Below are 27,393 nucleotides of genomic sequence, written 5' to 3' on the forward strand. Positions count from 1 at the left end.
CCCTGCAGTGGAGGCTAACATGCATAACCCTCACAAATGACCTGGCTGGTCATTAAAATACAACTATGCAGCTCCGCTCGCAGCTCTACTCTACCATTTTTGTTTTGATTTAACTTTGTATTTTAATGACTAGCCAGTTCATTTATTTGAGGGCTATGCATGTTAGCCTCCCCAATCTGGAAAGTAAGGCATGTACGCCGGATATAACTCCAGCCCAGACTTTCGATTTCATAAGCTTACACAAAGGCTACTCCAAGAAATCTCCGGCGTAAATATTCTCTTCTTTCCAGACTGGCAGTTAGTACAAGTACATCGATTTGTGAAGTGTCTTTACGTCATATAGAACAATAGAAAATAGCAAAAGAACAAAGGAATTACCCATAGCCACCATTTCGCAACCATGGGGAATCGCGATTTTACGCAAATGGGAATCCTCATATCGAATAAAGCATCTTCTGAAAATTTCATTCTTCCCCATAAATGCGAAAATGAAAAACGAAGAAGCTTTCGTTTTCTAATTGTCTTTTTAATCTGCCACGAAGTGTTATAAAATTCCTTATAAAAAGACACGTTCTCCTACTAAGAGGTTTAAAAAATGACGTAGAAACAAGAAACTGTAAAAATAACCGTAATTAATCAGCGGTCGTCAAAACCAAACTAAAGGAATCGCGTCAGCAGTAAGAATTCCCATATGACGGTTTTAGAAAGTTTTCAATGAAATTATTTCTGAATGACTGAGAATTTCACTTCACAAAAGGATAAGTTATTCGGGACGAACTGAAAGGGGAAACACGGGGAAAGCAAAGAAGAACATCTATTTTCTTTAAATCCCAACAATAAAAAATAGAGGCGCACTTAACAGTGATGGTAGTGTTACCCTAATTGTAATTTAGAAATATCTTTGTCTTCTTTTCGTTTTTCTTCTAGCGCCGGACCAGATTTCTAGATAGAGATAAATACAATATATAGAGTCCCTCTAAAAGCACCCCGTGCTCATCACAGTGCAGCCCCACTGGAAAATTAACTTTGATTTAATCTTCATTTGAAATTCAATAGATTTATATCCCCATTGGGATTTCGATAGAAATTTGTCCCGAATCCCCACTTCCACCGGGGGCTGTGAGACAGGGTGCTCAAAAGTACATATAGCGTAGAAAAAAACTATGACGTATAGCGAATAGGCTACAGGGTGTGGTATAAAATTGAATGGGGATCAAACCGATTTCTGGTTTTGATGGCAGCAACTTTGACAGTCTCAAAGTATAGTGGAATTTCGTCCGGATCTCGTCTGATCACGAAACTAATTGAATTTGAAAGAAGATATGACTCTTACCCCAGTGAAGATGACATGCTCATGTCCAATCAATCTGGTACGAATGCATTAAAGGAAAAAAAAATTAGAAAAAGGTTGAGGTTTCCAAAATTAATTCTCGCTAAAATTAATCAAAATCTTTGAAATCAACTCGGCTGTATTTCCCCACAATATATCGCAACTAAAAAGTAATGCTTTTACACCGTATATCTAACTGTACAATCGAACGTTACATTACATGAACGTTGTGGACGTTTATGTTTATGTCAGCTGAGGTGTTGCAGGGGGGAAACAACGGGATGGTGCCTGTCCTTAAAAAACGCCTTTTCGCTACTTATTGGACCTACCCCGGTGGGGTGGAGGTCCTATAAATTAACCCATGTTCGTTAGTTAGTTAGTTACCAGCTTTTCTCGAGATTGGCTCATTCAAATTTTCTGATTTTTTGCAGAAAGGTGCATGACTATAAATCCTCGAATGTGACGGAGCCGGATTTTCGAAAAAAAAAATTTTGGGCAAATTTAGGCCAAAAAACGGCTAAAAAACAGGTTTTTTGGACTTTGTGAAAAATTGGATCATTAACTTTTTCTGATTTTTTGCTTGAAAGTAGGGTACCATCATAGGTAAAAGATGGCTCAAGCAGATTTTTTCAAAAAAATTTTGTTGGCTCAAAAAACGCATGTTTATATAAGAATCACTATTAATAAGCATACATCAATGTTCTTAGTTAAATTACTCAATTTTTTTATGAGATATATGTTTTTTTTGCTCATGAGGGCTTACTTTTGAAAAATGTATGTCTTTAGACATGAAATTTTGGTTTCTTGGCGTGTTTTTTTAGAAAAACTGGCCAAATTCGATATTTATTTATAAGCACATTATCAATTACTTAGGTATTAGCTTTTCTCGCGATTGGCTTTTTGATTCTTTATGATTTTTTGCACAAAGATGCATAACTATAAAACCTCGATTGTGACGGAGCCCGACTTTCCAAAAAAAAAATTTTGGGCAAATTTGGGCCAAAAAACGGCTAAAAAACGGGTTTTTTAGACTTTGTGAAAAATTGGATCATTAACTTTTTCTGATTTTTTGCATGAAAGTAGGGTACCATCATAGGTAAAAGATGGCTCAAGCAGATTTTTCAAAAAAAATTTTTGTTGGCTCAAAAAACGCATGTTTGTCTATAAGAATCACTATTAATAAGCATACATCAATGTTCTTAGCCAAATTACTCAATTTTTTGATGAGATAGATGTTTTTTTTGCTCACAAAGTCTTGAATATGAAAGAATATTTCAAGAGCATTAAATTTTGGTTTCTAAACGTTTTTTTTATAAGAAACAAACGACTAATTTTAATAGATCGGAATGATTGTTTAATGGTCACGTAGATATCAATTATATATCTGTTAAATGAATGCATAACCAGGTAGGTCCATAAAAGTATCACTTGTTCATTTAAGATTACACTCAAATGCATTTAGTCGATTTAGTATTCTCAAAGGTATTTCAATATGACACTTTTTACGAGAAAGATGTTTATCGATTACAAAACTTACGTCACAACCACGGAGCGCTGACTTTTAGTTTTAATGACTTGCTCTCATTCGTTTGGTTTCTTTAATAAAAAGAAAGTCGGTATTGTGAACTTTTAACATGCTTTAAATGGAGGTATTTGTACTAACTGACTGGTAGCCTCCACTGATGCAAGTTACCCAACAACCCACGGCATGGCCCGAACATGTTAGGGCCTCTTGATTAATACTTTTTAAAAATGGCCCGCGCAGTTTCGGACCATGTTCGGGCCAGATTTTCGAAAACTTGTTACGATCGCGCGTGTAATTTCAGGACCAAAAATATTTATATTTTAAATTCCTTATTTTAGCAAACAAATTTAAAAATCTTCATCTTTATTCAAATATATATTGTTCAAATATAAAAGTTAATCATCTTTTCCAATTAAGTTAGGAAATTATAAAATAATAATAATAATAATAATAAAGCTTTGACAGGTTGCAGGCCACCGTGAAGACACATGGCCTCTAAACCGCTGTACTTTTTACAATGATCTTTTGAAATAGAGTTTTTTTCGCGGGCTCCCCCGGACTTTCCTTTTGTGGTGTTTCCCCTTGATTTAGCATTCATTTTTTCGGCTTCCTTCCATTCGTTGATAGCTGTCTTTCATTTTTGGTCAATCCTCTGTCACTCGGTAAGGAAAGCGTTTTTCTTTTGTTATTGCTTGCAACACGTGTTCTTGTCCTCTTCGTTCGTAAATGTGACTTTAATTGGTCGGTATCTCGCTTTATCTTCTCTTTTTCTTTCGTAATTTCCCGATCCGCTGCGTCTCGGTAATCTTTATATTCCTCAGATGGAGCCGCTGACCATAATTTTATCATGAATAAAATTCTTCGTCCTCGATTTTTGTTTTCTTCTTCAGTTTTCATCGGTCGATCATCAATCCCATGAAAAATTAGGTTGCGTGCTGTAGATCGATCAGCTGCTCCTCCTGTTTTTCTTTTCGAATCGCATCTCCAATGTTTTTCTCGATGTGTTTGGATGTGATTTAGCGTAGCTCATTGGTGGTCTTTTCTCTTCTTTCTTTTCGATGATGCTTCAATCTTCTTTTCAAGCGTGGTTATTCTGGTGTCCATAGTTTCTTTCATTTCGTTGACCATAACATTGACGTCTTGTGCTTCAAATGGTTTATTTCTTCGTCCTGCCTTTTCATTATATTCTCACAGGCTTTGATTTTCGTTTTTGAATCCTTCAATTTTTGATGTTTCATTTGAATTATACCTTTCCATTACCTGTGGCGCGATTTTGGTACAGTTTTGACACTGGAAACTTCTTGATTTGTATGACAAGCATATCTGGATCTGGTAAAGTGGCAGTTCTGTACAAAGATAATGGACTAAACGGTGGCACTTCCTGCATTGTAGGGTATCTTTTAGTGCGTTTTCTTCATTTATGATGCACTTTGACGGGCTGCAAAAGTCGTTTATTGATGGTGATTTTTGATTATTTTCTTGAATTTTTTCCGCCATCTTTGTGCATTTTTCAGACGACAACCGTTCAGTTTTGTATTTGACGTCAACTGGCTGAAAAAAGAATGATTTGAATCTTACATAATATGGTCTTCTTTTTATTCTTTATCCCGTTTATCCCCCTTTTCTCGTGGTCTTCTCCTATTCGAAGCAGAATTTTTCTGGATCGTTTTTTGTACTGTTATACAACTTTGTGAATCAAACTGGTATTTGGAACTTTGAATTTGTCTAATGAAAATATTTAACAATGGATGATGATAAACCGAGCAAATCTGTATCAATTGTATATACATATTAGTTAATACATGGCCCGAACATGGTCCAAACAAAATATTCGGGCCGATTCAATAATACTTTTTGTGGCCTGAGCATGGTCCAAACAGCCCGAACATGTTCGGGCCATGTCGTGGGTTGTGCTACCTAACTTCACGGTATATCGTTTACTTGACTAGCAAGCAAACAAATGCGCCGCAAAACTTCTATAGAGATTCATGAAAAAATAACCCAGCGCTTTTTAATGAAATTAACATTTTCAAAAACTATGAGAAATTGCCTAAAATTTGAGCCATAGATGAAAAGATTTGAGCCAAGCCAACCTTGAAAACTAATTTGAAGATCAACTTCCCAAGAAAAAGATCTGTGGGAGACGGAACCCACCAAGATCCGCGCACCACCGGATAGGCTATCCTATATCCTATTATTAGGATCCTATATCCTATTATTAGGATATTTCCCAGAAATTTTGTTGGACCTCAAACACTGACCCATTTCCATTTACATATGTGGAATAATTTTTACTTTAGCGTGTAAACAAGGCCTTAAAAATCGAAGCTCTGTCTCGGGAATTGAATGACAAAATTTGGTTGGTTGATATTCTGGCTGGTTGATATTCTGGCTGATGCACGTTCGCAATCGGTCATTTAGTCTCATTTTAAGTTTTCAAGTTTTAATTAATTGTCTTGGGAACTTGAAGTTGATTTAGGTAATTCTCATCCTTGTTGTTGTAATTACATCTTGTAGATGACTGATGTTGTTTTTTCTGAAAGCTTGATTCCCTAGTGTGACTAACTGTTTAGGGCCACTGGTAGGGTTGGAAGCTTCACCTATATATTGAGATTTGTCAGAAGGTAAATAATGCAAGAAAGAAGCATCTTTTGATTTATAGACAAACGTTATCAAACGATCCCTTCGCAACTGGGTATTTTATATTGACCTTTGCATATCTCTGTTTATATTTTATGTGGAAATAACTTTGTTCGTTTACTGAAAACTACCGTGACTCTTATTGACTCAATTTTATGATTTATTGCTAATTTAGCAAATTATTTGATACATCAAAAAAATATTTGTGGTGATAAAAGTATAGTTTGGTTGCAATAAAACTTTAAAGCCCTTATTTCAAATTTACCTTCTTCAATATGGAAATGAAATTAGTTTAAGTAAAAACAGTTTTTTTGGCATTTTCTCAAGATTTTATCATTAGTTTTTTCTGATTTTTTGCTCAAAGATGCGTATTAACAATGCCCAAAACATGGCCGAGTCCGATTTTTGAGAAAAAATTTTTTCCGGCCGAAAATACCGGAAATATGCCGGAAAAACTGTTTATTTGGCATTTTCTTGAGATTTTATCATTGGGCTCTTCCAGAAAAAATCCGTTCATGGGGGGTGGAGGATGAATTGTCCAGGGGTATTGAAAAAATGCCAAAAAATTGCAATGTCCAGGGGGTAAATTCCAATGTCCAGGGGTAATTTTTTGTGTCCATGGGGTTGATTTGATGTTTGTCCAGGGGTATAACCCGTGTCCAGGGGGTAAAAAATCAAAATGTCCAGGGGTAATTCATGAAAAAAATAATATATCCTCCACCCCCCATGAACGGATTTTTTCTGGAAGAGCCCTAGTTTTTTCTGATTTTTTGCTCAAAGATGCCTATTAACAATGCCCAAAAATGGCCGAGTTCGATTTTTGAGAAAAAGATTTTTCCGGCCGAAAATGCCGGAAATATGCCGGAAATCGCCGTTTTTGCAGATTTGAATTGGGCTTTTTCCATACATTTCTTTGTTTTTTCACTTAAAAAAATTATTGATAACAATGCCACCATTAAGCATGATTCAATTGTCAATAAAACTTTTGCAATTTTGCAACCGGAACTTTCTATTTCTTTTTTCCCTAAACCCCTCCCCCCCATTAACAATCAATGATGACATTTAATGCATTTTCGCTAAGCGCTATATTTTCTTAATGATTGTTTTCTCCTTATTGCTATCTAAGTTTCATCATCAGGTAGGTCCATTCAGCATGTTGCTTGTTTTGACTTGAACTTCTCATCACCGCCAATTTACATTTTCAGCTTGAGGATTCAACTTAATTTCAACTCCTAGTTTTCAATACCGCCCTGCCTTCACATTTTGGTATTCTCAGCACCAAGCCATTATGTTAAGCTTTGTGTCAATATTCTCAGCCTTTAATTCTCAACTTTACTACTTATCCTCGGTTTGATATGAGCTTTTTCTTGAGGAATTTTATATTATAAATTATTTTTAAATAAAGAACCAAAGGCTTATGATACTTTGCGCAAAGTAACGGAATTTCGTTCCGTCTTTTTCTCTTTTCTCATTTTCTTAAATCAGGGGGTAATCTATATCTCCAAAAATTGTTAAACAATTTTAAAAAGATTTTTCTTATAAGAAAATCAATGGATTAAGATTCCAGACTTCTCCTATAAGATTTAAAAAAAATATTTTATTGAAAAAAACTATGAATTTTCAAGTTACAGATTAGTCAAGCTTTTAGCTATTTCATTGTATGAGACAAAGAAGTTAGACCTTCGTTTACAACTGTTTCCTTCTATGAAGAAATAAAATGACTTCAAAATTTATTGATATAAGACGGAATTTCGCTAAATATCAAGTTCTGAATGAAGGTTCATTAGTCTCACATCCCTGTTTCATTCTATGAAGAAATAAAATGACTTCAAAGTTTATTGATATAAGACGGAATTTCGCTAAATATCAAGTTCTAAATGAAGGTTCATTAGTCTCACATCCCTGTTTCATTCTATGAAGAAGTAAAATGACTTCAAATTTATTGATATAAGACGGAATTTCGCTAAATATCAAGTTCTAAATGAAGGTTCATTAGTCTCACATCCCTGTTCCATTCTATGAAGAAGTAAAATGACTTCAAATTTATTGATATAAGATGGAATTTCGCTAAATATCAAGTTCTAAATGAAGGTTCATTACTCTCACATCCCTGTTTCATTCTATGAAGAAATAAACGACTTCAAATTTATTGATATAAGACGGAATTTCGCAAAATATGAGGTTCTGAATGAAGGCAATGAAGGTTCCAAAGTGTTTCTTCATCTTCTTTTTTATTTAAAATAAAAATGCGAGATGTCTCTAATTCTTTATTGATAGGATAGGATAAGTAATTTTATAAATCTCCAAAGCCTATAAAACATTGGTAACGAAGTGGTACTTAGTTATTCGCTGCATCATTGATAGCTTTATCAAAATGTTTTGCTTTCAAAAGTGCAATTTGATTTACAACTATAAGCACGAAAAGAAGAAAATCATACACAAAGTTTTCTATACAACCTATGGCTATATAATATAACAATGAGATTAATTTACTTAAGAGAATTTTCTTTCTCTCGAAAGAGCGAATCTCGTTTTTTTTTGTGCGTTAGGACCCCCGTGTTGAAGAAAAGTGAAGTTTAGTGCATGAAATGTGTTTTTAATAAAGTGTACCTTTTCCACAATTTTTTAAACGAATTTTGAACTTAAAATGTGTATTTATGCAAAAGAAAACTTCTATGTGTCATTTGGGAATAAATCTACTAGGATTTGTCCAGTTAGAAGAAGGATTTAATTTTTAACGGAATTCCGTTACTTTGCGCAAAGTATCATAAGCCAGAACCAAACATTTTATTTTAACTCATTTTCATTTATATTTTTTTGTTAAATGTTTTTATATTTAGGGAGAACGAACATGTATGTTTTGTTACTACTTAAATATATAGATAGATAGATAGATAGATAGATAGATAGGGTACTAAGATGCAAGAAATCATCTATTTAGGACGTTTAGAGGGCAAAAATGTTCTTCGTTGCATTTAATACCACTGCATTGAAACTCAATTTTTAAGACCAAAACGGTGGGTAAGGAAAAGTGCTTAGAAATTACCCTGCCAAGGTCGTAAAATTTTAGGTTCAAGGAAGGAGATTTTCTGATGGGCAGGGGACTCGATTCCACAAAATCCAGTTTGTACTAGTAATCTCATGGTTATGAGGGAAATTTGGGATAAATTTCCCAAGTGCAACAAGGGAAATTTAAAAGATTTCAAAATTTTACCGAGGGTAATTTATTCTGGATACCTGGTTAATCTCATGGTTTGGATTGAAATTCTAACAACTCTGAAAGGCGTCAATTTAACACTGGAAATCAATCTGAAACTTTAAAAAGCGTTCTCAAAAAAGTCATAGAAATGCAAATCGAGTTTTAATTGGATAGTATTTCATTTACTTAAGCCTTTGAAGTTAGTAAGAAATTCGAAAAAGGTGATAAATTTCCAAACGATGGAAATTTCACTTTTGCGGGAAATTACAAATTTTAGGAGGGAAATTACAAAAGCTAGGAGGGAAATTACAAGTTCGCAGGAAATTACAAATTAACGTAACCAAAAACATCAATGGAATTTCAATCAACCATGAGATTAAGGTTGGAACTATCTTCAACCTATTCTCAAGAAATACACCTTTCCCATAATTCAAACTTCCCGGAAAAAATGTTTGCTCCACCGTTGGCGTTGTGTTTAAAATTGTTTGGAGGGTAAACGAAGGGTTTTTAACTTCTAACTTTTGATAGCGATCTTTTTTTTGGCAAAAGTTTTTCAGGGTGTTATAATATCATGTATAGAAAGTACATACTAAAAATATGAGGGGATTTTGATCAACGGAACTTGAGAAAAGCTCAAAAAACCAACTTCCCCTAAGAAAATGCAGGCCAAAACGGGTTTGTTTACCTCCAGAGACCAAACAGTGGAGAGCATCAAAATTGATGCTACTTTAGGCGTACAAACTATTATGAGCAGAAACTTTTGCGAGGACAAAAAATCTCGTAATTCACAACATTTGCTTTCGCGAATTTAACAGAAAAATATTTTTCGCAAGCATAAACTTTTAATAGGCTAAAAAGTGCCATAAAAGTTTCATTCTATTCAAAGTTTGAAGCTTTACAGATTTTTTATTTTGTCAAGAATTTTTAAAGACATTTACTTTCGCGAAAAGGGCCAAAATTCGTGAAAATCGCGAAACTTTCTACTCGTGAAAGTTAGTACGCCTAAAATAATCACGCTAGAAAAGTCCTTATCACGCCATCACAAAAGCGGCTTTGGGGGCCTCCCAAGAGACTGTGAGTTGATGCACAAGAACTTCTGAAAATCTTGTCGTATATGTAAAAGGGGCTAACCCTCTAGAACCCCAATCCCCTACTTAAATTATTCACACTACACTTGCAAAATTACCAGCCAAATGAAATTTCCTTATTTGTAGCACTGATTGAATTGATTGAATTGAAGCAGGCAATGACCCAGTTTCTTTCTAATGTCTGAATGTTTCCATTTTATCAAGATCTGTTGGAGATATGGTGTATATCTCGGAAAATTGATTGGCAAATCAAAGTTAAGATTCAATCTGGTTTTCCATTTTTACAGAGTTTAAAGTTGTATTTATTTTTCCTTTTTTTCTTTACAGATATCATACACAATCAAAATGTCATCTTTAAACAAAAATTCTGCTACTAAAATAATAAAGTTTTTATCATCAGAAGCAAACGCCATCTGTTTTTTATGTCAAAGAGAAACATCTTCTTGTTATCGTAATAGACTTATCAAAGATGGGGTAGTTACCACCTATGGAAAAACGGTAGAAAAGATCTTCACAATACGAATAGACCGTTTAGATTTTCCTATAATGTGTAAAAACTGCAAGAGACGAGTGACTTGTTATGCAGAAAAACAGAAAAAACTTACAACTGCAATAAATAATGGACGAATCTTGGTCAAAACTTACCACAGAGATCTTATGAAAGAAGTAAAAAGCGTGAGCTATGCTTCACAGCCAATGAACCAGTCCACATCACACGATGTTGATGATTGTGATTCTTCTAGTGATGAATCAGAGTCAAAGGTGGAGAACGTCTCAGACAAAGAAACAGAACATGGCATGGAATCTCTCAATCTTAAGGTAATTGTCAAATACATTGTACAAGTTAATTGCTGTGGTATTCAATGTTGATTAAAAGTCCTTCTATCTCAGACAGATTTCCGTTTCAGTGAAGTATAGAGGCTTTTCTGTCTCAAAATTTTTCAATCTCTTCACCAAAATATCTAGAATATGTGCTAATTTGCTGTTTAAAATATATTTTCTGCCATAGACAAAAAAAACTTGCTTCGACCACTATATTTTTATCCCTTACCCTACAAAGCATGACTAATCATGATTCTAAGCCTTTTCTGTTGAATGAACATTTGATTACGCCCAACTTCATGTTTAACTAATATTCACACAAATCTTTTTATATTGAACTGGTACAGACCCTTGAAATCTGGACCATAAATCGGCATCTCCTTTCATGTTCCATCTGAGTTTTTACATTTTTTTTACAGGAAACTGAATTTTCAAAGCTTCTAGATCCAGTATCATATCCTGAAGTAATGTTAGACTCATCATTTGGTTCCATAATATTGAAAAGTGTGCGTGAGGAAAGATGTAGACATTTATCAGATGATGACAAAAAGAACATCCGACAAAAAGCTATAGATAAACTTCTTGGTAAACAAACGAATGAGGCTTCTACGGTTTCTGAAACATCATCACCTTTGCATACAGAAGCAACAGTCTGTGATGATACAGAAATTGATTTTCATTCAGCCAGTAATGCTCTCTCAGTTTCCAAAGATACTTCACTAATTGATCAAAAAGAAGCAGAGCACACTCAACAAAATGAAAGAAATAGCGAAAAGGCACCAGTCACAATATCTACACTAGAAGAACTAAAAAATAAAGTACAAATAGAATCTAGTCAAAATAAAAATATTGCCAGCAGTTCCAAACTACCAGATCCAGAATCTACAAAAGATAAACTAAAGAAAGTTAAGGTCAATTTAACCATCCAAAAACTAACTAAGAATACATCAGTGGCTGCTGGTCTACAATCTGAACTTTCCAAGAAATCTGTAACACTGAACCTTGATCCTACCTTTTGGAATAAGCTGAAGGGAATGAATAGACAAGACACACATCTGCAGGGGAGTTCTAGTTCCGGTTCTAGCCCTAGTAAATCTATTGTAACCAAGAGAAAGATTGTTGAAAGTCTTACCACTTCTGGTTCTCCATTAAAGATAAGGTTGGTTTCTTTATTTTAATTTTTGATATTTCTTTACAAAGTCCACTCTTTTTATTGTCACCTGATGAGATGACGTCATCAAATTTCAAAATCAAAATTCAAAATCAGGCCTCCTATTTTATCAATTCTTTGATTTACTTTCAAAGTTTGTGTATTATTGTTCACCACCTGTCAAATAAATACATCTCATGTAGCCTTTTGTAATTGCCTAAACTAGCAGGCTGGACTGACACTTTGCTAGGGGAGAGTATAAAAAGAAGAAGAATGGTTTCTTGATTGTGAAAGTATAAAAATAAACCTTGTCTCAATAATTATCTTATATACATTTTAGAGTCAAAGAATCATCAGTCCAATCGACCATCGATGAATCTAAGAATCAAAATCCGACATAGAAATCCCGAAGAAAGGTATTTCTGTTTTTTGGTCTATTATGAAAACTATTAAAGGTTTTCTACGGGAATAAAAGAAGCTTATTTTAAAAATAAAAACCTTTGAAAGAGTATCAGTAAAAACCCCTTTGTTCGAGGAATGATTTTTTATTCAATGTATTTTCATCTTTTCAAAATCTTTTTATAATCTTGTCGCACTTGTTTTGACTACAGTTTTGACTACATCATCAGACCTTTCAATCAAAACAAAACCTTTAAAATACTTTGCGACCCACGCAAAGCTTCAAACAAGCTTTTTGAGGTCCAACAAACCTCTTAAAATAATGAAGTTTTGATCCTCAGAGCGTAGATATCCTAACCTAAAATTTGACCTGCATGCTCCTTAGAGTTGTGAGCTTTTAATGTCAAAATCTACTCTTCAAAAAGTTTACTGATCACAATATCATAAAGACAAACTTTCTTCATAGGCTGCTCACTGGCAATTTTTATGACCGTCTTATAATGGTGACAAATTTGTTCTGAACGCTAAAACTTGATGTATGAAATGGTTGGAACCGGTCTGGTTACTACGTTTGACAAAAATCTTTTGATGATACTCTGTGGTATGAATCAGTCTTTTACTAATGTTAAGGGCTACATACACTACACAATATATTGTCAGGCAATATATTGATGATATATTGCTAGAGTGCAGAAAATATATTGAAAGGTGTCTGCAATACATTGTCAGCTCGATTTGCAATATTCCAACAATATCGGGGGATTGTTTACAGAAGGAAAATTGCTTTTCATAATAGAGCACCTGTTATTTACATCGTACATTATGGTCCAAAAACGATATTGTCAAATATTGTTCGTCAATATATTGTGTAGTCTAAGTAGCCCTTTACATGCTTTTATATCCTAGGATTAACTATACCTGACTGCTGTAATATAACTTAATATTACTACCTTTATTTTTAGTTTCCTATGACTATAAGGCATTGAGTTTTTTGACAAAAATGTTTTGTAGCATAAGTAAAAATGAGAAAGAAGCTGGTTGAACTTTCAAATTTTGACAGAATTATCAAGAACTTTCGTTTGCAATTTGAGTAAAAAAATTTTTAAACATACTTTGATGTGTTTCTTCATCTGTGTTCGTCATCAAGTATCAAAGTCTTCGGTATGATCCAACCAGGTAACCCAAGAGCTCTAAATTATTTGATCCTATTGTTCTATTCATTGAGAGATTGAGTAACAGAGACAAAAATAACCATACTCCCAAGGGACCAGTAAATCGTTCGAGTTATGGGGACTTTCGAATTATGGGCGTTTTATGAATGTTTTATTTCCATATAAACTTGCTTTTTCTGGTGCATCCTGTCCACACTTTGCTTTTGTGCCTTCTGAGGATGAATTAGAAATACAACAAAAAAGCATTGTTTGGGGTATTTTTTTGATTTTTCCTTTTTTTCTGCCAGAAGATAGTGTACTTTAGGTTAAGGTTTATAGGTTTAGTGTTTCACATATAATTGTGATATACACGATGGTGTGCCTTGAATGTAAAATTCTTTAGCATTGCTGTATCTTTTGATCAATTTGGGTTTTGATGTCATTTTATTCTCAAAATAGTTGATATTTTCTATATCTTTTTTCTACCTAATACTTTTTTGAACTTTTGCAAGATATTGTCCGTTTCTATTATCAGGGGAGACTTTGCTCCTGTTTTGGGCGATGACCTCATTCGTCGTAACTGTAATATTGTATTTTTTTTTTAAATTTATCTGCGGTTGTTTTGCTGTCAGTTGTATCTAGTGATGATAGATGATGAACAGTTGGGTTTTATTTTCTTGTTCTGGTTCTGTTTCTGCAATGCACCTTTCTCAATCTCACCTTTCTTTTGTCGTCCGAGCTATCGTCTACTACACTATCTGATTCGTACTCCTTAACCGTGGCCCAGCCAGCTGGAGACTTATCAGCAATCTTTATAAGCTTGTTTCGATAATCAATATCCCTTATGATCTACTTGGCCAAAGTGGAAGATGTCTTCTTCAAACCACCCTCGATATTCTTTTTCTTGATGATGTTGCATTTTTGGTCCAGGGAAGAAGGAATCAATTGCTTTAAATCCTGATTTTCTTTCTCCAAAAATTTGATCTTTTCGTTGGCCAATTACAGCTTTCCAAGGAGACGGTTGATGTCTTCGATGTTCTCTTTATTCATCTGTTCAATGTTGCCAGAGCAAACGAAGCTGTTCGAATCGAGTTCATCATAATGTGAGAGGTGGAAGCTCCACTACGATCGGATTGTAGATATAGCTAACGCTCCAAAGAAGTGCTCAGCCTCTACACCCATTCCACCATTCTTTGAAAATACCAACGGAGTGGATGATCCATGATCAACTTTGATGATACGTTTGGTGTAGTTCCACTTTTTTGACGGCTATTTGACGCAAAAATTCTTAGCTTGTGTAGCCAAATTCCATGATGGTGATATTCTTAGCATTATTCCTAATTTTTTGGCCATTTTCATCACGGACATTCTTATAGAGTGTATTCTTTAAAAAAAAGCGTGTATCTCAGAGCATATGCATCAAATTTTTTGGAATTGCTGTATTGCCTTCGATAGTTAAAGCGATTTTGATTTTTGATTTCAAAACAGTCCCAACTGGCACACAACGCTCGTCTAACGTAATATGGACGTTGTTAACGTTAGATAAACGTTGAAACAACGTTGTGTGCCAGCTGCGGTTGATACCGGGTGACCTTAATCATATTTATTCATTTGGAAAAGTACGACCCCTAGCATTAATATAGCGACAAGCCCTAGCCCTTTTTTTCTTAACGAAAAGACAAAGAAATAGCAAATGATCAAAGGAAAGATGTTTGTTTTGATACAATTTTTTTTAAAATTTTTTTCGGACACAGTTACCCTCCAAACTCTTATATTTTTCGTGGGTCACCCGGTATATATTTCTTGGATTTGTATCTAATCCTGTTATTTTGTATTTTTGGACCTACCTCCGGGTACCCCGGTGGAGGTTCTATAAATTAACCCATGTCCGTTCGTTCGTTCGTCCGTTCGTCCGTCCGTCTGTCTGTTACCAGCTTTTCTCAGGATTGGCTCATTAGTTTTTTCTGATTTTTTGCACAATGATGCAAAATGGCGATGCCCAGAACGTGACGGAGCCCGATTTTTGAGAAAAAATTTATTTGGGCAAATTTGGGCCAAAAACTACCTAAAAATAGGGTTTTTTGGACTTTGTGCAAAATCCTGTCATTACTTTTTTCTGATTTTTTGTACAAAGATGGAGGGCAAGATTCTCTAAAGAATGGCTGAAGTGGTTTTTCCCGGAAAATTCTTATTCGCCTTTAAAAAACGGATTTTCGTATTTTGGGGAAATTCCCTTTAACCAAATAAGAAAATATAGCTTTTCTCAATGTTGACTCATAATTTTTTTCTGATTTTTTGCACAATGATGCAAAATGGCAATGCCCAAAATGTGACGGAGTCAGATTTTTAAGGAAAATTCTTTTGGGCAAATTTGGGCCAAAAACAGCTCAAAAGGTTTTTCAGGCTTGAATAGTTTAAGTGATTTTCGTATTTGGGGAAATTCCTTTTTACCATTTTACAATATTCAACACACAAGCTTTATTTTTCCATTCTGAATTTTTGTACAATTATTGTCACTTTTTTCTTATTTTCATCTGATGTTAATCATTAGGTAGGTCCATTCAGCATGTTGCTTGTTGTAACTTGAATGATACACGTTTTTTTGTTTCTTAAGAAATCGGCCTTTTGAGCCTCAAATGTTTCTTACATGTTTCTAAACTTTTTGACTTAATCAGCCTATTTTCATGCAAAGAAAAAAAACATTTGTTTTGAATGAAAGGTTTTAAAAAAAAACCGAATTAAAAAATTTTATTTTCTCATTCTCAGCCTCAGCATGTTTCTTAGATAATTCTTAGTTTTCTTTTCATAGCTTGGACATCCCCAAACCCTGTAACATTAATAATAAAAGTGAAAACTTGAAATTTAATTTTATTCATTTCTTAAAGTTTTGGTGTCTTCTATAACTTTAGCTTTTCAATTCATGCCAATTCAATAATTGGATTCATAAATTTGCAGAGATTTATTAAAACCACACATTAATCGAAATTTTAGGTTTGAATGGTGTTCAAAAAGTGTATATTTTGTATTCAAAATATTGAGAAAAAAAACTGAAAATTGATTATTCAAGTTTTATAAAAGGAAACATTATTGACTTGTCACATAGCGTGAAGTCAATTCTATTAGATTCATTATACATAAAAAACATCAGACATTTATTAAAACCACACATTAATCGAGATTTTCCATCAAACGAAATTTAAGACACGAACATGGTCATACTTTGATTTATTTTTTACAACCTGGCAAAAAGGTAGCACCTAATAATGAGAGGGGATAACTTGGAAGATCAAATTCATAGCTTGAGACGCCTAATAGAAAGACAATCTCTTCGGCTAGAGGAAAAACTAACTTCCCTAGAGGATGAAGTTAAGGAGATCAAAAACAGGTCACCTTCTGGTGGTGGTCAAGCCAATCAAGGCTTCATTGGTGATGTTTACCAACAGAAAGGAGATATCAATATGGAATATTTGACAGATCTTGAAGCAAAGAAGGCGTCGACAGAAGAAGATAGTGTCATTGAAAGTCACAAAGATTTTGCAGAAGGTTTAACAATACACGGATTGTCTCGCATTGCTGCAGGTGGCACTGCAGCCAAAGTTTTGTGGACAATTCTGGTTATCGCTTCATTTATTATTGCTGTTCTTATTTCTAAGGAACACTGGAGTGCGTTCCTGGAACATGACAGCCGCACCAGCACTAAGATCGTGTCTCAATCGAAAGTTCCAATTCCCGCTATCACTATTTGTGACCATACTGCTATCGCCAATGAAAGAAGGCGTTTCAGTGGAGAGCCGCCCCCAGTTAAACGCCCAACATTAGTTGACTTCAGTATTGTTGACTGCGCTAGAAATCTCACTGCATGCGGCTACAATGGAACAACTTTTGTCAGAGTTCAAAATATTTCAGCCAATTATGCGCGCGCGTCCCCTCAAAATCACTTGGTGAAGTTTGACGAAACGACAGATTGTTTTACCATCACTGGTGAAGTACTGGAGATGCCTTCGGACGTACTCTCATACCAAGCCGCTGCTGACCGCCGTCTATCATCAAACGAGTGGACTGAACTGTACGTGAATTCAGTTGACGAAACCTTTTTCGAGTCATCGGAAGCTGTTTACTGGGCCAGTGAGGGATTTTACTACGTCAACATCGAAAAGAAAATCATCACACGCCTTGGTCTTCCCTTTACCGAATGTGTTGATGGGAGTGGTCCTTACAGTTTGAATAAATTCAAGGGCAATTACTCAGTCATGAAATGCCAAAAAGGTTGTTTCTGGGAAGCAGTCTTCGAAAAGTGCGGCCAAATACCTGCTATGTATAAGAAACATATGCGACACCCAGAAAAGTTTGCCAATAAAACCTTTGTTGATGATGAAACTGGACAAGCTTGCTTGAGCATATTAGAGAATGACCATGCGTTAACGGAAAAATGCGACAACCTCTGTGAGCTAGATCCCTGCTACGATGAAGATATCAAATTATCGCTTTTCCACAATCCTATGAAGTTAGACCATTTCCTGGAGTTGGCTTTCACTTTCCAATCCTTTTTGCTAGAGATTGTGGCAGAGAAACCACAATACACATGGCAAGATTTGTTTGCAAATTTTGGTGGATGCCTTGGATTAATGACTGGATCCTCTATCCTCTCCATCATCGAGTTGATCATTTTCTTTGGATTGTTCTTCGCGAATTTCCTTCGCTCCAAAAAGAAAAACAATTCTTAAAGTTGCAACTCTAGAGTTTCTCTATTTTTACTGAACATGTAGTGCATTTCCTCTGCATAAATTCATTAGACTGAATGCTCTTATGGATCAGAGTATCATTCTGCTTCCTTTTCAGGAGGTACAACAGTTTTGGGAATTTCAATGACTGTGGATGAAAAGGGAGTTTTGATCATGAATTAATCTATGTTATAGATGCTTTTTCGATCCTTTACCGAAGTTTATATAACTTGGCGAAACGTTAGGGTTGCTTGTGTAATGCGTGTATGACGTTTACCATTTGGTAAGAGAGCATTTCTCTTCAAAACCTGAACTGTGATTGGACATAAACTATATATTTTTTTTTTTTTTCATTAAATTTATTATTATGATAATTATTTTAACTAATCACAAAAGAAGATATATACAATTAAATTTTCCTGGGTGGTTACCCGTACTGTTTTTTCTATTTATACTTTTATATATATTGCACTATAAAAAAAAAACCCCAAAAAGTGGGCCACACACACAAAAAACAACCTGAAAAGACCAGAACGACAAGAAACTGAAAAGACTCGAAAGATAAAAAGTAAAATAATAATCTATAAAATGTTTTCTGGGGTGAATATTTTTCCCCGTGATCCACGTAAACACCTTACGGTTGAACGCAAAAGTGAAAAGCAAATCAATGTTCTCAATTTATTCGTCACGATTGACTGAGGAACCTTTCGCTTGTCGGCCAACAACTCGGATAGTCGTTGATAGAAACGAATGCATTCCACGCCCATTGCACCGTTAGCCGCGAAAACGATTGGTGTGAATGTTCCATTTTCGGATTGTCGAACGCGTTCTCCGTACATACGCTTCTTCTCGTTTTCGTTCGTTTTCAAGCAGTTCTCAACTTTGGAATTGATGTGTCGCTGAGCAAAAAGGTTTAAAACCCTTACGTCAAAGAATGCTCGTTGACCATGCGTCCAAAAGTTAAGTGCGCTAATATCAAGTCTTGCTTCTCTGCTTTTGTTAGCTTGATTCGGGAGATCTTCATTACCGATGGGAAGCAAGATAGGTTCTTTTCGTACGTCGACGCAAACTTCGTTTAGCAGCTTTGCTGTGATGTCACGAATCTCGTTGTGACGCAAAGTTATGAAGCCACCCTTCTTACACGAGAGGGCATGAGCAACATCGAATTTCGCTCCACACGGACAATGTGTCGGGATTCTATCTAGGGGCCAATCGTATCGAATACGTATAGCGTCCCAGAACTCTTGTTTTGATAGTTCGTAACCTTCGTCTTTGATCGGAAGCACCGTCAGCCAGTTTGAAACCCCCTTTTGGTTGAGAGTTTCCATCTTTCGTTTGGTCGATTCATCGGATTCGTCCAGAAGTTGTTGAAGTTTGCCTTGATCTCGTAGATCTCGTTCTTTGCGAAGCTGACTTCTGGACTTTTGATTCTCGTCATTCGAACCCAGAATCTGATTTTGAAGAGTTGTTGTGGCGTTCATCGAGTCTTGAAAGTTGCTTTCAGCTTCTTCTTCGAAGATCTTTAGTCCCAAGCCACCAAGACGTGGTGGTAAGGACAACATGATGCGTTCTTTATCGTTGATGATGTGACCACCAACCAGAGCAGGAATCAGCCGATGTCTGACCACTTCGTCAACTTGCTTGATTTCTTCGGATATACCCGGGATCGTTCTCAGGAAATACGTCAGCTTGTGTTGATAGCTTGTAACGTAAGCAGCATATGCCGATTGAGGATATGTGGCGGCTATGTCAGCAAGGAGGATGATTTCATCCTTCCACTTGCTGATCTTTTCGTTGATGTAGTTTCGTTTGTTTTCGTCTGTCCCAATGACCGCGCCTAGATGACGTTCACCTTCAGTGGAGATCTGAATCTGTGTACCTGCGAATACTTCGGTTGCTTCGGTGAGCTTGGTTTCTTTTACTATCAGCCAAGATTTCGATGGTTGCGGGAAGTATCCGTATGCAGGGCCAATTTCAAGGAGAAGGTCCCACCATTGTTTGAGTGACTGGATGTCTCCTGCTGCGGTGATATCGTCTGCAAAACCCACCATCTTGTTGTGTTTGTAGGCAATCGCCATCAGCATGATATTCATCATGGGGGTTATTCCCAAAGCGTAGATGGCCATACCAAGAGGATCGCCTTGAGTTGTGCCTTCTCTGGATTTGAGTTCCAACCCTCCGATGACAAACAATCTTGCAGGATTGGTGAACATAAACTATATGCGCCAAATTTCATAATTAATCGATGATTTTTCACACTAAACTAGAACTGTCATTTATGTTGATTTTAGGACCTACCTAGAGGTTTTATATAATAGTTGTACATTATTTTGTCATTTTTTGTTTCGTGAATTGTTTGTACTATCACGTTAAAAATATTTTGAGGACTTGACGTTTGTTCAATTTTCGACTTTTTATCCTAGTATAGTTGCTTCGAATAAACATTAGATATATAGAACCGAATTTTGTTTTTCCAATCAATTTGATATTTCCACCTTTCTTTTTTCTGTGAGAAAATGATATTGGCACTGTAAATTTTCAAGAAAAAAGTCACCCTAAGGTTTTTGAGGCCTTAGACAAGCTTCCGAGCAAAGTAACAGTTGTATTTGCTTGAAGATTAAAAATAACAACTATCTTTCAGTTCGTAAGTGATAGCTTTGAAACGATAAAACGACTATCTTTCAGTTCGTAACTTGTTGTATCTTTGAAACGATGAAACGATTATCTTTCAGTTCGTAAGTGATAGCTTTGAAAAGATGATACGACTATCTTTCAGTTCGTAAGTGATAGCTTTGAAAAGATGATACGACTATCTTTCAGTTCGTAAGTGATAGCTTTGAAACGATAAAACGACTATCTTTCAGTTCGTAACTTGTTGTAGCTTCAAAACGACAAAACGTTCGTACACAATAAATTCAGAAATTCTTACTTTAAGAAAAAAAAAATTATTTTAAGACAAAAACTTCTAGTCCAAATAGTAAGAAAAATACGACTACCTTATTGGAACTAATTTTCGCGGGAACTAATTTTCGCGGTCGAAAAAAAATATCCGAAAAATTGTATTTCGCGGGTTTTAATTTTCGCGGTTTTGCCCTTTTTTGGACAAATTTCTTTCATTTTCCTAGGGATTTTTCAAATTTTTTGATAAAATTGAAAAAAATTGTATTTCGCGGGAATTAATTTTCGCGGTTTTCAACTCTCAAAATTTTTCGCGGGATCAAATTTTCGCGATTTTGACGAAAAACCGCGAAAAACGCTAAAATTAAAACCCGCGAAAATTAGTTCCAATAAGGCATAGTATCAAACAGTGTTCACTTCGCGTGAACAAGATGTCAGTTCAAAGAACACTGAGAGATGGCACTGTAAGAAATGGATTGAGGAATTTCCTCATTCCAATTTTTAAAGATCGGTTCTACATAGTTTCTATTCGATGTTTATGGGACGTCGTTGAAAAAGATCTAGGAGTAGCTGCATATAATATCGATACAAAGCGTCTCGAGCTGGAGAATATTGTTGACTCATTTGAAAATGTTGTGGCATACTTTTCTTGCACGTGTGCAATGGAATCGAACAATTTGAGAGAGGAGCTGAAGAAAAAACGGGATGTTGTTGGTTATGAAAATGACAATGAATTTGAAGATTACGATGAGGACGACTCGCTTATACCAGGTAACGAAGATTTCTCTATATTTCTTATTTTTTAACTGACGTCCATTAATTTCCTATAACGCCCTTTGAAATTTATTTCCTAATTATAATATTTTTTATCACTTCAGGGGTGGCATTTTGGATTGCTCTGTCCACGACAAAACATGGTGCCTCAAAATTTGAAACCGAAATATCCAAAAAGATCATGCTTGCTGGTCTTAATGTCACATCTTGCCGACCAATTCAAACAAGAGGTAACTAAAGCAATGTCATAAGACTATTTTTTCCAAAATTAAGCTAAATCCTATCTGTAAAATGAAGAAATGTTAACTATCAATGTGAACAAGAAATAGCTTACGCAATGGTATTAGGCTATTTTTATTAATAATTTAATTTAACTAAATTCTATCTGTAAAATGGGTAAATTCAAACAAGATTTCATTAATAATCACATTAGGGTTTTTTAAATTTTAACTAAATTATATCTTTGAAATGGAGAAATCATAGTTTTTTTCATAGAAAAGCATATTAAAGAAACTGTCAGGTTTTATTTCAAATTATGTAAATCAATTCTCTTGCGCTTTCTTTCAGGGCAAGGAAAGATCGGCACCGAAGAAGCTTATACAAGATCTTTATGTCAAGTGTTGAAAGATCACAATTCAACAAAACTAATGAACAAAGCCATGCATTTCTATTGGGAAGCCGTACGAATAAAAGCTTACAAGCGAGATCGGCTATCCTTATTGGAAAAACCAGTTTTCTCTGAATTCGAAGAAGGTGAACCACTTGCCAAATTGAAAATTCGTCCAACACTTCCGGAAAATATAAAAGAAGAAATACTGAAGACAATTGACGATATGAAAATCTTCAAAATCAACTTTTCACTGGACGTATCCGATACACTTGAATGTAAGATACTTTCTTATTCCTAATAGTATCTAGCTGTTTCTGCTTATTGCATTGATCTTAAGGAGAAGTACTTGCACCGGTAGGGTGAACCCACCCTCCTTATTCCCATCTTATTCCAAAAATTAAGGTTGCTTGTTCCCACTAGTGTATGGTAGTTACTTGTTATTACATGAATCTTAAGGAAAAGGTCAAGTGGCGGTTAGGGTGGTAGGGTGAACCCGACCTCCTTATTCCCATCTTATTCCAAAAATTAAGGTTGCTTGTTCCCACTAGTGTATGGTAGTTACTTGTTATTACATGAATCTTAAGGAAAAGTTCAAGTGGCGGTTAGGGTGGTAGGGTGAACCCACCCTCCTTATTCCCATCTTATTCCAAAAATTAAGGTTGATTGTTCCCACTAGTGTACGGTAGTTACTTGTTATTACATGAATCTCAAGGAAAAGGTCAAGTGGCGGTTAGGGTGGTAGGGTGAACCCACCCTCCTTATTCCCATCTTATTCCAAAAATTAAGGTTGCTTGTTCCCACTAGTGTATGGTAGTTACTTGTTGTATTACATGAAAATCTCAAGGAAAAGGTCAAGTGGCGGTTAGGGTGGTAGGGTGAACCCACCCTCCTTATTCCCATCTTATTCCAAAAATTAAGGTTGCTTGTTCCCACTAGTGTATGGTAGTTACTTGTTATTACATGAATCTTAAGGAAAAGGTCAAAGTGGCGGTTTGGGTGTTAGGGCGAGCCCACCCTTCTTATTCCCATCTTATTCCAAAAATTAAGGTTGCTTGTTCCCACTAGTGTATGGTAGTTACTTGTTATTACATGAATCTTAAGGAAAAGGTCAAAGTGGCGGCTTGGGTGGTAGGGTGAGCCCACCCTCCTTATTCCCATCTTATTCCAAAATTTAAGGTTGCTTGTTCCCACTAGTGTATGGTAGTTACTTGTTATTACATGAATCTTAAGGAAAAGGTCAAAGTGGCGGTTTGGGTGGCAGGGCGAGCCCACCCCCTTATTTCCATCTTATTCCAAAATTTAAGGTTGCTTGTTCCCACTAGTGTATGGTAGTTACTTGTTATTACATGAATCTTAAGGAAAAGGTCAAAGTGGCGGTTTGGGTGGTAGGGCGAGCCCACCCCCTTATTCCCATCTTATTCCAAAATTTAAGGTTGCTTGTTCCCACTAGTGTATGGTAGTTACTTGTTATTACATGAATCTTAAGGAAAAGGTCAAAGTGGCGGTTTGGGTGGTAGGGCGAGCCCACCCCCTTATTCCCATCTTATTCCAAAATTAAGGTTGCTTGTTCCCACTAGTGTATGGTAGTTACTTGTTATTACATGAATCTTAAGGAAAAGGTCAAAGTGGCGGTTTGGGTGGTAGGGCGAGCCCACCCCCTTATTCCCATCTTATTCCAAAATTTAAGGTTGCTTGTTCCCACTAGTGTATGGTAGTTACTTGTTATTACATGAATCTTAAGGAAAAGGTCAAAGTGGCGGTTTTTGGGTGGTAGGGCGAGCCCACCCCCTTATTCCCATCTTATTCCAAAATTTAAGGTTGCTTGTTCCCACTAGTGTATGGTAGTTACTTGTTATTACATGAATCTTAAGGAAAAGGTCAAAGTGGCGGTTTGGGTGGTAGGGCGAGCCCACCCCCTTATTCCCATCTTATTCCAAAATTTAAGGTTGCTTGTTCCCACTAATGTATGGGTTTACTTGTTATTACATGAAGCTTAAGGAAAAGGTCAAAGTGGCGGTTTGGGTGGTATGGCGACCTCCTTATTCCCATCTTATTCCAGAAATTAAGGTTGTTTGTTCCCACTAGTGCATGGTAGTTACTTGTTATTACACAAAAGTCAGAGAAAGGGTGAAGTTGTACTCGAAGGCTTCAAGTTGACCTCAGTCGTTTTTTCAATACAAGTGGTAAAGAGCACATCTTGAATCTTTTTCAGCTTCTGAAGTGTCAGCCAAGTTTATTCCCACTGATCCCATATGCATTGCTGTTGATCATATCGAAAGGCACATGAGAAAGAAGAATTATGCCATTTCTCAAGGAAAGATATACAAGAAAGCTCCTGACAGCCAATTCACGTACGTTTATTGCATTACCGTACCAAAGTATCTTAAGAAACTTCTTGGAATTGCAAAGATTGCCAACAAACTTGCATCACACATTACAGCAGTCAGCAACTTGTTATCGGATCCTGATTGCGGACTTATCAAGCCCATCAAAATTTTGTATAACATTATTGAAGTTCTTCCAGAAGGTACAATTTTCCTGATATCAGAAAAAAGGTTTTACAAAATCAAACAGTTCCCCCAAGGTTGCACGCCGAGGGCATTCGTACGTTACCAGTATCTCAAAGACAGAACTCCATACCCAAGACCATTTGTTCAAGGTTAGTAAATCTTACGTTTTTTCTTGTTATTTTAAGTTGAAATAGCTTTTGAGAATACATTCAACTCTTTAACTTTAACATTTCCAGATTCGATGTGTAATTATGGTTTTATTTTTTCAGGAATATTCAACAGTTTTCCCGATGCGAAAACTCGTACAGAATTTCTACAAAAGTATTATCAGCTGTTGCTACACCGTAAATTTCCCATGAAAGAGCCCAAGCTAATTCTCCAAGGCGAATCGGACTCGGGGAAGACCAGTTGGGCGGCACCATTTGATGGAATCATTTCTACAGAGAATATTGCGGGTGTTACCCAAGAAGGGAAGTTTGCTGGTCATCTTATCAATAACCAAACTGAATTGGTATTCATGGACGAGTGGACCGTCAACTCTTTGAGCTGTGAAGATGCTAAACGAATTCTACAAGGTAAATAGCCTCAAAGTACTAAGTATGTGCAAAAGCTTTCTGTTCGGAAGATGCTAATTTAACTGTAAACCTTTAGCTTCGTAAGTAGTCTAACTCAAGGATATTTAATTGTTTCAGGTGGTCTTGTGATGCTAGCTCAAAAGCACGCGTCAGCGACCAAAGTGATGTACAACTCGGGCTTCTTCATAACGACCAACGTTCTGCCAAACTTTGGAATCTCCTTAGATCATGACGCAGTGTATTCTCGTCTAAAAGTCTTCATGACAAAGCCACTACCAAAGAAAGATTCAAGTGTTACAAGTGAGTCGTGTTACATTAAAAAACAAAGAGAGAACTGTTAATTTCATACTTACTTCGATGCTTTCTTTACTTTTACTTGTACATTTTGAAAAGTCAGTTTACTTCTTTGCTTTTTAGAATGGCTACGAACAAACTGCATGCAAGTGTTCCATTATTGTGCTGAAGTGTTAAAAGAAACGCCACTTTTCGAGACTTGTGACGATGCATATGTTTTTGCACCGGCCACTGGAGCCCCTGAAGAAGAAGGAGCGGTTTACAACGATTACGATGGTGCAGCCCACACTAAACTTGTTGCGCTTTCGGATTTCCACGACGAAGAGGATGAATTGGATAGTTCACAAGCGGCGATAAGCCAGATCCACGAACAAATCATTCGCGATCCACTTATTGATGATGAGGACATCGACTATTACTTTTTGGAATCGGATGAAGCAAATCCTGCACGGTGGTCAAAAGAACACAATCTGTTCAGTACCGAGAAGAATACAACCCATTACCGATTAGCCATCAACACGTTGACATACATGTCAGAAGACGATTGGAAGAAAGTGCCAATTCATTGTGATGACATAAAAAGGTAAAAATATTAGAAGTCTTAGATGTGCAGTGCGAGAGAACGTTACAACTCGTCCTAGATAATGCTGAACTTTTTCTGGTTAGCTGACCTATAAACATATCATAACGCTCTCTTTGTTTTCTACTCTACAGATACCTAATCAGAAAGAGAAGGAAGTGGCGTGGTGCAGATACCTTCTACGAAGCCTGGTTGATCAGAGAATCAAGAAAGCAAACCACAGTAATACCCGAAACACCAGAAAAAGCAACAAGTCCAGAACCAGATCAATTACTGTCCCCAGCCGTCACTACCAGCACTCCATTGAATAAATGCGTTGGAAAGTCTTCGGCGCAGCCAAGAATAATCAAATTCAGTCCTCTAAAACGTAAACGTCAACATGGGGCGACGGCTGACAAGAGAAACGACACAAACAATGATAGTGATTCCATAAATTTCACTACCTCGACGAGCGAAGAAGAAATGCTCAACCAAGCAAAAAAGTCCAAAACAAACGATTGTTCGCCAAGTGACTTGGATGGAAAAAGCAAAAAGTCATCCAAGAAGGGGTTGCCAAGACTATTGTTTACCGATTCGGACAGTGACGATGAACTACCCGAGAGAAAACAGAAGTCCCAGAAGTTACCAACAGATCTACCGACTACCTCGACAGCTGTTGAAGATATAAAGCCTGATCTACGCCAGCCGCCATGCCGTAAAACTGCAAGTGAGATCTCAAATCCTATTGTTCTCAGTGACGATTCTGAGGAAGATGTAAAACCAACGATCAGGCGGCAGCCATGCCGAAAGACAGAAAGCAAAATTCTTAACCCAATCTCGCTGAGTGACGAATCGGAGACGGAAGGTGACGTAGAACCAAAAAAGAAAACTCCAGCCAAGCAGCTACCAATGCCATCTTCTGCTGTTCCTGGTGAAGACAAAGATATTTCGGACTTCGAAATAAAGCCTAAACTGCCGAGAATACCTCTACGTAAAACAAAAACAAAGATCAACAACCCAATCAGCCTTGTCAGCGATTCAGATGCTGAAGAAGAAAAACAACCGAAGTAAAAAACGCAAATGCTGTATTTACTTTTTATGTGATTGTAATCCTATTGTTGTGTTTCTATTTTTAAAAATTATTAGAA

The 27,393-nt window shown here is 36.2% G+C and overlaps 2 protein-coding genes across 3 annotated transcripts; both read left to right on the forward strand.

The window, feature by feature from the left end:
• The first annotated feature begins 10,113 nt into the window (after positions 1-10,113).
• LOC136820666 (uncharacterized) lies at positions 10,114-12,823 on the forward strand. The gene is made up of 4 exons (XM_067076864.1): positions 10,114-10,601; positions 11,024-11,763; positions 12,095-12,170; positions 12,620-12,823. Exons 1-3 carry the CDS (start codon positions 10,128-10,130, stop codon positions 12,153-12,155), a joined length of 1,275 nt encoding a protein of 424 aa, XP_066932965.1. The 5' UTR covers positions 10,114-10,127; the 3' UTR covers positions 12,156-12,170; positions 12,620-12,823.
• Positions 12,824-21,093: 8,270 nt separating this feature from the next.
• Positions 21,094-27,393, forward strand: LOC136820709 (uncharacterized; the record flags this gene model as incomplete). Of its 2 annotated transcripts, none has more annotated exon segments than XM_067076924.1 (8): positions 21,094-21,694; positions 21,802-21,927; positions 22,265-22,582; positions 24,520-24,966; positions 25,087-25,392; positions 25,510-25,692; positions 25,810-26,269; positions 26,401-27,393. In XM_067076924.1, coding segments are annotated over 8 exon segments (3,096 nt in total). In that variant the 5' UTR covers positions 21,094-21,354.

This window comes from Clytia hemisphaerica, unplaced genomic scaffold (genome assembly GCF_902728285.1).
Source record: "Clytia hemisphaerica strain Z4C2 unplaced genomic scaffold, Clytia hemisphaerica genome assembly, whole genome shotgun sequence".
NCBI classification, from domain to species: Eukaryota; Metazoa; Cnidaria; class Hydrozoa; order Leptothecata; family Clytiidae; genus Clytia; species Clytia hemisphaerica.